Consider the following 13,266-nt stretch of genomic DNA (forward strand, 5'->3'; position numbering starts at 1 on the left):
GCTGCTTGTGGGATGATGTCAGATCTAGACACGCTGAGAGTGAGATTTCGTCTATCCCTGGCTGTGGGAGGCCAGTTTACATCCAACAACTCCCAGCCCTTTCCTTGCTCGCTCACTGCAGCCAGGTGAGCAGGAGAGGGCCAGAAAATTAAGGCAGCAGGTAGGACACATGTCAAGTCGGGTGGAGGATCCCCTCCCCTCAGACCAGCAATGGGTCTGAGCAACAGCACCGCCCTGGGGAGGAGGCTGGGATGGCAGAGTCTGGGAGAGCAGGAGCCATAAGGCCAGTGCAGCATATGGGAGAACAAGGGGGCAAGGCAGGCAAGCCACTGAGGTTGCGGGGACAGCAGAGCCTGGTTGGGGGAAAGTCCATGAGATTGATGCATGAGCGGAGGCTTGGCACCGCGGTACCAGCAGGCTCCTCTGGCCTGTTCAGAGCCACACCGTCTCCACTCTGCCCTGCCTCAGGAGGACACGGCCCTCACTGGCTTCTCGATTCTCCACTGGGACAAGATGCAACGTGACCTTGAAACGACATGGGAAGTGAGTGTGAAAACGGAGTTGCCGGGCACTAGAGCACCCCTAAACACAAGGCACCAGGCCACAGGGCTAAGACACAGCTTGACTGATCAGGCAACACTCCATGCGTCTCCACTCTGAGACCCAGCCTGTGTCTTTTGCACAGGGTGTCCCTAGTTACACACATCAAACAGAGCCAGGCTCTAGCCTCAGCCTGTGGATCCTGGTCTGTAATGGAGGTGGGATCCCCAGTTTCCATCTGGGGTTGTGGCACCCAGGCAAAGCTGCTCAAACACAGCAGCCAATTGAGGAAACCCGCTATCAACACTGCATTGCTCAAGCACACAGTGGCTGAAAGCCCCAGGCAGAACTACGCAGAACGATCCCCTCTGATGGCCAAGTCCCTAAGTGCCAGGGTGGGAGGAGCTTTGGGATCATGGGCAGAAGCTCTGACAAGGTGTGAGCTTTGCCACAGTGAATCAATAGCCGACTGGCATCTCCCAGCACTGGGAGCTGAAGGACGGGGTCACGGGTATCCCAAAGGGACTCCTGGCCCAGCTGCTCTGACTTACCACTGGCAAATGGGTGGGATGGAGCCAGCCACTTGGGGGCAGATCCTGAGCAGCCCCATTGACAGCGCAGGGAGCGAGCAGAGAACCTGCCATCATCTCCCCCTGTGCAAATCCCACGGAGCAGAAACAAACCCGGGGATTCAGCCACAAAGGGAGCAGCTACAAATAGGACATTGGGAATCCAATCCCACAGCCCTTAGAAGGGGGAGAGCAGGGGCCTCAGAGCCGGGGTGGGGAGACCAGGCATGCCAGGGTTACCTTCTTCTTGCGGGTCCGCCAACTCAGTTTCAGGTTGAGGAGTGTGAGGGTGAGCAAGAAGCACCGGATGCTGAAGATGATCTCCACCATGTCGAGTATCAGAGCCATGGTCCAGAGGGACAGCGTGGAGCTCTACGGAGAGGAGGGGGTCAGGAGATCTCATGGGACCTGAGTCAAACCCACCAAAGCCAATGGGAGCTGTTCCATTGAGCTCCACCTTCCCAAAGGCCCGATCCAAAGACAAGCATGTTGGGGTTAACAGTAGGTTCCACGCCCAGCCCTGCTGCTGACTCACTGTGCAACCTCAGGCAGCTCATGTCCCCTCCTCCTCGTGCCTCAGTCTCCCCCTCTTCAAAGCAAGGATGATACTTCCTCTAGCCCAGGCTGCCGGGACATTTAATGCACGAGTGTCTACAGCCCTCTGAGGTCCCCATACAGAAGGTGCGAGAAGGACACAGTGCTGGTGGTATTAGAAGCAGCGACATAATCAGAGCCTTTAAGGCCAGAAGGAACCATTAGATCATCTAGGCAGACCTGGCCATTCATTTTCACCCAGAGGCCCCTATATTAAGCCGACAGACTAACATTCCAGGAGCCTGAACTGCACACTGCAGGGAGAGTCCCCGGTGCACCCTATGCTCAAGGCCCCTGCTAGGGGATCCCAGCAAGTGAACCACGCCCCCATGCTGCAGAGGAAGGCAAAAATAATCCCTGAAACCCCATAAACACCCTGTATTTTGCCCTTGCTGAGTGGGCACCAGGGGCATTACTAGACACTGCTATGCCAAGGCGGGAGCGTCCCCCTCTCACAAGGATTTCATACCCTCCCATGCACTTACATAGACGCGGGTGGGGTCGAAGGAGCACTCGTGGGAGATCTGGATCAGCTCCACATTGGTGAAGGTGCAGGTGGCCAGCAGGGCGTGCCCTTTGTTGGCGAAGGTGAGGATAATGGAGACCACCAGCCCCACGGAGCAGAAGAGTGAGAGCAGGGTGCTGCTTATGCTGAGGGAGAAGACTGCCCACTTCTGCGGTCAGAGAGAAACACAGCTAGTTACAGCGAGGGCCTGCGTGCACAGGCCCACAGGGCAGGCTGTCTGCATCCCTCTCACTGCTGGCCCTTCACACAGATGCCAGGGAATTCAGTCACCATGGGTGCACGTGGTCTGAGCACAGGCCTGGGAGTGCCCAGCCACTGAGTCACAGGGGGTACGGACCAACCATATTCTCCGAGGTATCCCCTGGTATCCCACCACAGCCTTTCCCGAGAGAGCTACAGATAAGCTGTGTCTGGTATGTTTCATGCAGCTGCCCTTTCTTTCCTTGAAGGGTGGGTGAGTCACCCTGCACTGCACCCTCAGACACAGACTCAACCGCTGCCTCAGTTTCCCCAAAAGGAGAATCATGAGATTAAATGTTTGCAAGTACTTCGGCTTCCTCTCCCTCCTCTATCCCCAACCCTCTCCTGGGGTGGGAAGGGAGCTCAACCTCCACCTGCATTGCCCCTAGACATGCGTGCTACTTTCTCCCACACCTTACAGCCTGTCCTGGGGTTTGAAGCTCACACAGAGCCATTAAACTGGGTGTGTCTAACTCGTGCAGAGCCGCTCTCTCACGGGGCGGGGCACAGGCAAGTTCCCAGAATTCATTCCCAGGCTCAAGTTCAAACAAATCTTTTCCCTCTGAAGTGCCAGAGGGGAAACTTGCAAAGAGCTGAGCGGATCAGACAGACACTTCCAGAGGGGGAGAGAGATGCTTGAGAGGAACAGGCCTTTTCCCCAGCAGAGCCTTTGGTGGGGGCAGACTCCTGCAGTATGACAGGACTTTGGGGGAATTCAGGAGCCATCCTTACCAGGGCAGTTAGGGAAAGGTATCTGGAGAGCACAATCGCAGCTATGCCACAGGAGATGGTCTGCAAAGGAAACAGCAATGGAAGAAGATGCTCTGCCAAGCCCCTCAGGTTAGAAAGAGCTGGTACTAAAGTCCCAGGGACGTGGGGGCTGTTGTCTTACCCCCATATTGTTTGCTATTTACTTCAGCTGGTTCCCCCCACAAAAAAATCTAAACTTCCTAGGCCTCTACTATAAATGCAGCTGTATAGCCGCCCCTAGAGAAATCCATGCACAGCCACCCTTCGGAGCCTGCCTCCAGGAAAACAATCGCATTGCCATGCACCACAATAGGGTGCCAACTTCCAGGGCCAGCTGGGACCATTGAACTGCTGATGTTATTAAAACCAAAGGGAGGCACTGTTTCGCCCTGCTGCACCACCGCCGGCTTCGGGGGAGATACAGCAGGGAGGAGTCTGATCCAGCAGGAGCCAGAGATGGACAGGACTCAGTGACCTCTTCCAAAGGGCTGGCTCACAATCGGGGCTGCAGCTCGCCTTCCTGAACCAGGCTGAGCTGACGGTGCAAACAGTAGCAGCTCAGCCCAGGGGAGAGTCTCACCCACCCCTCATTGTGGAGTGAGGCACGTCACTGAATGTGCTGCAAGTGCCTGAAATAATAATAATAATTAGGGTTAACAATTAAACTGACTGGTGCTGGCTTGACAGCTTCCGAGGCCAGCTTAGGGGAGAGAGAACACAGGTGGCCTTAGAAACCCCCGGCAATCGGAGACTTTTTAAGGGTGGGTCATTTTCTAGGATTGGCATTTATTTTTGTCAAGTGCTTAATGTTTGCAAGTGTTGGAAAGGCAGCAAGTGCTCTGGGCCGGGGCCCACAACAGGAGCTTTCTCCAGTCGTTACTGAATCGGACCTCACTGGTTCTAGAGCCTTCCTTAAACACAGCTTGGCAGCACCCAGTTTCTAACAGGACCTGGGATGGTCTCTGTTCCTGGCGGCTACCCTGGGGCGAGCCTCTTGCAGGCTGCAACATTCACATGGGAATCTGCCCAGAATGGCTCCATCTGCCATCTAGGTATGGGACTGGCCCCCATGGCTGCAGTATCTGAGCACTACGGATTCCTTCATGTATCTCGCCTCCCAACGCCCCAGGAGGTAGGCAGTGCTATTATCCTCGTTGGACAGATGGGAAACTGAGGCACAAAGAGACTAAGTGATTTGCCCAGGTCTGTGGCCCAACAAGGAATTGAACCTGGGTCTCCCAAATCCAAGGGTAGCGCCCCACCCACTGGAGTACCCTCCCCTTTTTCACTGGCCAGCGAGACTAACAGAGACGGCTCCATATACTGTGATGTATTATGGCTCCAGCTAGCCCCGGGCCCTGTCATGCCAGTCCCTGCCCCAAAGTGCTGCCACATAGCCTAGGTACCTTTTGGTGTCAGACAGGGGACCAGATTGCGCCTGCTCACACCAGTGCTGAATCTGGCCCATCAGGCTTTGGGTGGGTGTAGGGGGGTGTTTCTGTGGGCAATGCTGCAGCCAGGGCTGTCCCAGCTACAGCATCCACAGAAGCCGTAAGAGCGAAGAGGTACGGAGCGCCCATGTGGGCTGCAGGAAGGGAAGAGACCGCAGCTCTCAGGCCCGGACTTGGGGGGTCAGTGGGAAGCTTGTTTTCCTGATTAAAGGAACTTTGATGCCAGATTTTGTTTTCTTAAACAGCAGCAAGAAACTGTGGGTGGGGCTGGGGATCTCTGGCCACACAGCTCCCAGGCCCAGCAGTGTCAAGCATTTAAAGCTAAGTGCTTTCCCCTGAGAGCCCTAGTAAGTAACTTGGTCAGCCCTGGGATGCAGCAGATCACGGCTGTGTGGGGGTAAAGGGAAGCATGGTCCTCGTACCCATGCTCCACTGGTCTCCAGCAGGATCTCCCATCCGTCAGCCTCTACTTCAGCAGGGGGCTTCCCACCAAACACCCGCAGCCTGGAGAGAGATGGACATTCCCCCCCCCCCCCCCACACCCCCGCTAGCTTTAACCTAGGGCGTCCCCTCCCAGACCCTAAACCACATCTTATGGTCCGGCCACTCTCCCGCCTCCTAACAAGCAACCTCTACCCCTGTTCTCCGTAGCCTCCCCATCCCCGAGCAGAGCCAGCATGCCAGGAGAGCAGTACCAGGATGGCCGAGGTCACCGAGATGATGTTGGAGACGGCGTACTGCAGGGAGATGGCATCCTGGGGGTTTGCCACATAGCGCAGCACGGTTCCCTGCACGAGGGCTCCGGAGATGAAACTGAGGTGGCCAGTCACAATCAGGATGAGCCCCGTCTTCATCAGGAGCTTCTGGAAGCTGCTGGGATCGAGGGTGTCTGTGCAGGAGAGAAGGGAGGGGCTCAGCTCGCTGCAGCTCTAGTGCAGGTCCAGGCACACCATGATGGGCAGGCACAGAACAAGCACAGCCACACAGATCCCTGGCCTGAGGACCTTACAGCCCCGCTGACACTGCCGTGAGGGGCAGAGCAGGCATGGAGGAAACCATGAGAAGCACTGATGCTGTTGTCATGCCCCATAAAAATCCCCTCTGAACTCCTGCCCAGGACTCTGGAGCAGCCACAGAGCCTGTCCCAGAGAATTTGCCCTGTGGGTGGCAGGGCACGGCTAGGGTAGCTGAGCAGCACAGACAGGATCGGTCCCAGTCTTGCACTCGCCAGTTGAGTCTCAGGGCTGGGACATGACACCTGACTAGCACCTGGGCGAGCGCGGCAGCGTTCTCAGACAGGTGAGTGGTTCGGACAGGGCACGGGAACAGAAGTGGAGCAGAGTGATGGGGCGAGCAGAGGGGAGCGGTGCCATGGGGCGGCACTGACTGAATAGGGGGGCTCAGGGCAGTCCAGCCCCAAGGCACAGAGCAGCTGTGCTGTCTACAAAGGCTTCCAGAGGGGCCCAGAGAAGCAGCAAGCAGTGGATAGGGCTGGAGAGCCGAGTGGAGCTGTACTCAGGGGACTCCACCTCAGGGTTCCTTAGCTAGGAGGGCCCAGGAGCACTAGCTAGGTGGCCCCTTGGAGACTCTATTCCCAGCTTGTCCCCACAGGACAGGCTGCAGGAGCTCCCTAGGCCCATTTTCCAGTCCCAGCTTCAGGGGCCCTGGCTGCTGCGGGGAGGTCAGTTACTCCTGCTCCACTCTGGGCTTACGGGAGGGACAGAATGAATAGCGGGGAGCAGCGCAGGCCAGAGCGGATCCTCCCATAGCTCCCTGCCCGGAGAGCTCAAGCAGGTGGATCTAAGACCCTAGAGCACAGAAACTAAGAAAGGGACAAGGAAGGTCTGTAATCAGAAGCTTCCTACAAAACAAACAGACTTCTTTAAAGATTAACCACACGTTAAATCAAAACGCCAAGAGATCATCTCCTCCCCTCCCAACAGGAAGGGCTGTGAGCGGGAGGGTGCCCAGGCCCTCTGCACACTAGGGCTTACAACTCTGCGAAACAGAACTCACAACTCATGTGATCCTAACAACCCGCAGGATCACAGGAAATGCTCTTTGGGGCAGAGCTTTCTTACTCCTATTCCAGACCTACCCTGTTCCAAACACAGGCTGGAGCCCCTGGCGCAAAGCCTTTCGAGATAGCATAGCCTGATGCTCCTGTGTGGACAGGGGCTCTGCTTTCTGGAGGTGATGTTATCAACCTCCTCCCTGCCCCCGGACCAGAGCTCACAGATCGGGGATCTGGGTGGACTTTGCTTCTATTCCCAGCTCAGTCAGGCACTGGTGGCCCTGGGCAAGTCACTTTGCCCATTCGGTGCCACATCTGCCCCAGCTGTAGACAGAGAAGGATGCTGCCCAGGCTCACGCTTCCCCAGAACCTTGGGTGGAAGGTGCCGAAGAAGCAAGAATTGCTACATTGTGGCCTCTGGTGATCAGCTCCCAGGACTGCCCCTGGAATCCTGTGGTCACCCCCTCCCTGTGATCAGGAGGAGATCTGGGCTTTGATCGCCTGGCCTCATTTCTCGCCTTTGCAACCCCACTGATTGTTTCCCACTCGCCAGCTTTAGCTGGGGCTCCTCAATTCCAAGCTCTTACAGGAAGGCCTTTGAGAAAGAAAAAAAATCCACAGGATGATGCAGACAAGGCCCCACCAGTCTCAGGTCCACCACTGCCCTTCCAGTCTGACCCCCCAGGCCCATCCGGCAGGACCAGGGTACGAAATTCCTTCCCCTCCCTGTCACTTTGGGGAAAGTGGAAGTCACTCACCCAGTCCACACATCTTGGCAGCTCTCAGATCAGGCCATTGTTGCTTCAAAGAGGGTCCATGTTAAGGTGTCTCTGCTTTCATCCCCCGGGAGCAGGCTGAGTTCCTGGCACTCCCTGTCCCTACCCCGACCTGCGCAAGCTCTTCCATGCACTGAGTCCCTGCCGCAGCTGCAGTTACCTTCCCACGACTGTTTTAAATCTGCTCTTCCTGTTTGACTAGCTCCCCAGGCCAGAACAAAGGGCTCAGCTCCACCTTCCCCTGCCCCAGGAAAGGTGATTCAGAGCTCAAACCCCACCCACTGCAGCTCCCATCTCCTGGCTGCAGTGATCTAGGTAAGTAGGCCTCTCCCTGCAGGTGGGCCAGACACCGCATGCTTCCCTTGTGATCTTGTGGCTCCAGGTTCCTTTGCTTCCAGCCTAAAGGGGCTGCACTGGAGCGAGGGAGCTGGTCCCCCAACATGAGTAAAGTTTTAACAGAAATCCCAAGATAGGAGTTTTATACCATGCAGGCAACCCACTCCTTACAAAGGGCATTTGCCACCCATCTATATGAAGCTGCCAATCTCCAAGACTCCCCAGTCTTCTTGCTTGGGGGTGTCCACCCACCCTGCTGACCTCCTCATCTTGAAGGCGGTAACACTGCGCACTTCCACACAAGCGGTCCATTTCCTAGACACTACTGTGCTAATAAGCGATGGTCCCATAAACACCACCCTATACCGGAAACCCACTGACCGCTATACTTACCTACATGCCTCCAGCTTCCATCCAGGACACACCACACGATCCATTGTCTACAGCCAAGCTCTAAGATTCTACCGTATTTGCTCCAATCCCTCAGACAGAGATAAACACCTACAAGATCTCTATCAAGCATTCTTAAAACTACAATATCCACCTGCTGAGTGAAAAAACAGATTGACAGAGCCAGAAGAGTACCCAGAAGCCACCTACTACAGGACAGGCCCAACAAAGAAAATAACAGACCGCCACTAGCCATCACCTTCAACCCCCAACTAAAACCTCTCCAGCACATCATCAAAGATCTACAACCTATCTTTAAAGATGATCCCCCACTCTCACAGATCTTGGGAGACAGGCCAGTCCTTGCTTACAGACAGCCCCCCACCCTGAAGCAAATACTCACCAGCAACCGCACACCATACAACATAAACACTAACCCAGGAACCTATTCTTGCAACAAAGCCCGATGCCAACTCTGTCCACATATCTATTCAAGTGACACCATCATAGGACCTAATCACATCAGCCACGCCATCAGGGGCTCGTTCACCTGCACATCTACCAATGTGATATATGCCATCACGTGCCAGCAATGCCCCTCTGCCATGTGCATTGACCAAACCAGACAGTCTCTGCGCAAAAGAATAAATGGACACAAATCTGACATCAGGAATCATAACATTCAAAAACCAGTGGGAGAACACTTCAACCTCTCTAACCACTCAGTAACAGACTTGAAGGTGGCAATTTTGCAACAAAAAAACTTCAAAAACAGACTCCAAAGAGAGACTGCTGAACTCAAATTAATATGCAAATTAGATAAAATTAACTCAGGCTTAAACAGAGACTGGGAATGGTTGGGTCATTACACTAATTGCAATGACCCAACTGTAACTGCACACTGCACCATAGGAACTCTAGCTCAGGAACCAATCCATGCAACAAACCTCAATGCCAACTCTGCCCACATATCTACACCAGCGACACCATCACAGGACCTAATCAGATTAGCCACACCATCACCAGTTCATTCACCTGCACGTCCACCAATGTAATATATGCCATCATATGCCAGCAATGCCCCTCTGCTATGTACATTGGCCAAACTGGACAGTCTCTACGGAAAAGGATAAATGGACACAAATCAGACATTAGGAATGGCAATATACAAAAACCTGTAGGAGAGCACTTCAACCTCCTTGGCCACACTATAGCAGACCTTAAGGTGGCCATCCTGCAGCAAAAAAACTTCAGGACCAGACTTCAAAGAGAAACTGCTGAGCTTCAGTTCATCTGCAAATTTGACACCATCAGCTCAAGATTGAACAAAGACTGTGAATGGCTTGCCAACTACAAAAACAGTTTCTCCTCTCTTGGTTTTCACACTTCAACTACTAGAACAGGGCCTCATCCTCCCTGACTGAACTAACCTCGTTATCTCTAGCTTGCTTGCATATATATATATATATATATATACACACACACACACACACACACACACACACACACACACACACACCTGCCCCTGGAAATTTCCACTACATGCATCTGACGAAGTGGGTATTCACCCACAGAAGCTCATGCTCCAAAACGTCTGTTAGTCTATAAGGTGCCACTGGATTCTTTGCTGCTTTTACACTAACTGAATCTATTTCCCTATGTTAAGTTCTCCTCACACCTTCTATGGGTCATCTTAATTATCACTTCAAAAGGTTTTTTTCTCCTGCTGATGATAGCTCATCTCAATTGATTAGACTCTTCCTGTTGGTATGCATACTTCCACCTTTTCATATTCTCTGTATGTATAAATATCTCCTGTCTGTGTGTTCCATTCTATGCATCCGAAGAAGTGAGCTGTAGCTCACGAAAGCTCATGCTGAAATAAATTTGTTAGTCTCTAAGGTGCCACAAGTACTCCTGTTCTTTTTGCAGATATAGACTAACATGACTGCTACTCTGAAACCCGTCATTATCCCTCAGTTACTGAGAGGGGAGCCAGAGAGGGCTGGGAGATGGTCACCCAAGGCTGTGCAATGTAGCAGGGTACACATAGAGAGTACCGTCCTTCCAACTGCTAGTCACCCTCAAGCACAGGGCTTTGGCTAAGGTTCCTAACAGGAGGTGGGAAGGAATGTTGGAAGCACATGGTTTTCTGGGGTTATTGTTACAGAAGGCAAAAGAGAGGGATCAAAAGAAGAAATCAACAGATTCAGAGATAAAGTGACAAGTATCAGAGGGATAGCCGTGTTAGTCTGGATCTGTAAAAGCAGCAAAGAATCCTGTGGCACCTTATAGACTAACAGACGTTTTGGAGCATGAGCTTTCGTGGGTGAATACCCACTTCTTCAGATGCATGTGGTGGAAATATCCAGGGGCAGGTATATATATGCTAGCAAGCAAGCTAGAGATAACGAGGTCAGTTCAGTCAGGGAGGATGAGGCCCTGTTCTAGTAGTTGAAGTGTGAAAACCAAGAGAGGAGAAACTGGTTCTGTAATTGGCAAGCCATTCACAGTCTTTGTTCAATCTTGAGCTTATGGTGTCAAATTTGCAGATGAACTGAAGCTCAGCAGTTTCTCTTTGAAGACTGGTCCTGAAGTTTTTTTGCTGCAGGATGGCCACCTTAAGGTCTGCTATAGTGTGGCCAAGGAGGTTGAAGTGCTCTCCTACAGGTTTTTGTATATTGCCATTCCTAATGTCTGATTTGTGTCCATTTATCCTTTTCCGTAGAGACTGTCCAGTCTGGCCGATGTACATAGCAGAGGGGCATTGCTGGCATAAGATGGCGTATATTACATTGGTGGAGGTGCAGGTGAATGAACTGGTGATGGTGTGGCTGATCTGGTTAGGTCCTGTGATGGTGTTGCTGGTGTAGATATGTGGGCAGAGTTGGCATTGAGGTTTGTTGCATGGATTGGTTCCTGAGCTAGAGTTATTATGGTGCGGTGTGCAGTTACTGGTGAGAATATGTTTCAGGTTGGCAGGTTGTCTGTGGGCAAGGACTGGCCTGCCACCCAAGGCCTGTGAAAGTGTGGGATCATTGTCCAGGATGGGTTGTAGATCCTTGATGATGTGTTGGAGGGGTTTTAGCTGGGGGCTGTATGTGATGGCCAGTGGAGTCCTGTTGGTTTCTTTCTTGGGTTTGTCTTGCAGTAGGAGGCTTCTGGGTACACGTCTGGCTCTGTTGTAGGAACTCAGAGATAAAGTGAGAGCAAGGAAAAGGGCAGAGGAAGAAAACCAGGCAGTGAAATCTTTTGGAAAAGATACAGGCAATGGAGGCATCGTGGTCCAGTACACCAGGCACAGGACTGAGTCTTAGGACTTTTTGGTTCTAGTCTCAGCTCTGCCGCTGATTTAGGCAAGTTCTTGTGCCTTGGCTTCCCCACTGTTGAAATCGGAGGGAAAAACATTATGCAAATACAGTATTTATAATGCCACAGGTGTGGCGGTCACTTTACATAGAGAGCACACGCATGGTCCTTGCCCTCAATAATTTGCCCTCAAGGGCCCTGATCCTGCAAGATCAACATACACACAGATGGACCCTTGCGGCCGTGTGGAGCCCTATTGATTTCAGTGAGGCTTGGTGGAGGCACAGAGGTCTGCCCAGGCAGGACTGGGGCCTAAGTGAAGAGCTTACACCCCTCTCACTGCAGGGGGGGAATATGAAGGATCTGACTGACATATGGAAACAAAAACTGTATTTTTTTTGCCCCACATGTAAAACCATGTCTCTAAAGCAGGAATGAGTTAACACTAGTAAAAGGTGTGAGGCAAACAGGTTCAGGGAACGAATATTGGGGAAGGAATGAAGTGTTGCTTAGAGTTGCAATCACGATGACACGTGTAGGGCACTCCTGATCGCGGGCTTCTTCATAGTTACATTAACACTTAGCAATAGGGTGACAGGGCAGAAGGGGATGGCATGGGAGCTACTAACTGGAAAAGTGGCTGCTTGTTTCACACATGAGAGCTCTATCCCAGTCCAGGTTAGTTCAGGAGCAGCAGCAAAAAGTGGAATCTCAGAGCTGGCAAGAGAGTCCAACAGGGGCTGGAAACAGACCTTACCTCCTTCTGTCCTGGAGATGCTGCTACTGAGTGAGGCTCCACACCGACACCCAATGGCCACATGCTTTTCTCAATCTGCCTTGCTGTAAAACCTAACCTATTTCCCCCAATACTAATTTCTCCCTACCATTACTCTCATCTTCTTGTCAACTCTCTGAAATGGGCCACTCTCATTACCACTTCAAAAGTTATCTTTCCTCCCTTGAAAAGAATAGGAGTCCTTGTGGCACCTTAGAGACTAACAAATTTATTTCAGCATGAGCTTTTGTGAGCTTTTTTCGTGTTCTTTTTGCGGATACAGACTAACATGGCTGCTACTCTGAAACATTTTCTCCCTTGGTAACCTGCTGTTAAGTAAATTGTCTCCTTAGGCTGACTTCACACTTGGTAAGACAACTTCCATCCTTTCATGTATTTATACCTGCTCCTGTATTTTCCACTCCATGCATCTGATGAAGTGGGTTCTAGCCCATGAAAGCTTATGCCCAAATAAATGTGTTAGTCTCTAAGGTGCCACAAGGACTCCTCATTCTTGCTGTAAGGATAATTCCAGGGGTCAGCCGGTCCTCTGAATGGGGGCAGCTCCCCTGTGTGCGTTTCCTGGGGAATTCCTAATGCCAGCCTGTGCCATTTATATTTCTAATGCAGCCCTCCAGACAAAAAGTTAAGGAGGGGGACCAACCTACTGGTCACAGAGACACTATCCAACAGACCTGTCATTGTCCCTCAGCACACTGAATTGTTTTTCATGCTACCCGGTTACTCCTCAGTCATATACCAGCATTCCTGACAAAGGCCCAGCATATCTTTTTCAGACAAGATATAGCGCAATAAGTGTGTGTGTTGAAATTGCCTATAGCTCTGGAGGAGGCAACAGTGACCACCGCTTGTGCTTCTGCAACAAGTCACTGTGAATTATTTCCCAGCTATCTCCTGGAAGCACTGAGCAAGCATGGCATGGCTGGTACAGCAGTGACAACCCTGAAATCCTCACTATCCAGGGTGGGTTTCTTA

The 13,266-nt window shown here is 52.2% G+C and overlaps 1 protein-coding gene across 2 annotated transcripts; it reads right to left on the bottom strand.

Moving 5' to 3' along the window:
- Positions 1-103: 103 nt before the first annotated feature.
- Positions 104-7,694, bottom strand: TMEM54 (transmembrane protein 54). Of its 2 annotated transcripts, none has more exons than XM_050932639.1 (6): positions 7,443-7,694; positions 5,366-5,559; positions 3,202-3,261; positions 2,189-2,377; positions 1,350-1,481; positions 104-525 (listed from the first exon to the last, which is right to left on the bottom strand). In XM_050932639.1, exons 1-6 carry the CDS (start codon positions 7,453-7,455, stop codon positions 433-435), a joined length of 681 nt encoding a protein of 226 aa, XP_050788596.1. In that variant the 5' UTR covers positions 7,456-7,694; the 3' UTR covers positions 104-432. The 2 variants fall into 2 exon arrangements, with proteins under 2 accessions (XP_050788596.1, XP_050788595.1); XM_050932638.1 differs by lacking the exon at positions 7,443-7,694 and adding an exon at positions 6,383-6,447.
- Positions 7,695-13,266: the final 5,572 nt, after the last annotated feature.

The sequence above is a fragment of the Gopherus flavomarginatus genome, chromosome 22 (assembly GCF_025201925.1).
Source record: "Gopherus flavomarginatus isolate rGopFla2 chromosome 22, rGopFla2.mat.asm, whole genome shotgun sequence".
NCBI classification, from domain to species: Eukaryota; Metazoa; Chordata; order Testudines; family Testudinidae; genus Gopherus; species Gopherus flavomarginatus.

Excerpts from the sequence above, each read along its gene's own strand:
- TMEM54 (XM_050932638.1), bottom strand. The coding sequence starts at position 6,437 with ATGGGAGGATCCGCTCTGGCCTGCGCTGCTCCCCGCTATTCATTCTGT. Across the intron at positions 2,378-3,201 it reads ACCTTTCCCTAACTGCCCTG|AAGTGGGCAGTCTTCTCCCT; the intron begins GTAAGGATGGCT and ends CTCTGACCGCAG. Across the intron at positions 526-1,349 it reads GGCGGACCCGCAAGAAGAAG|GTCACGTTGCATCTTGTCCC; the intron begins GTAACCCTGGCA and ends TGTCGTTTCAAG.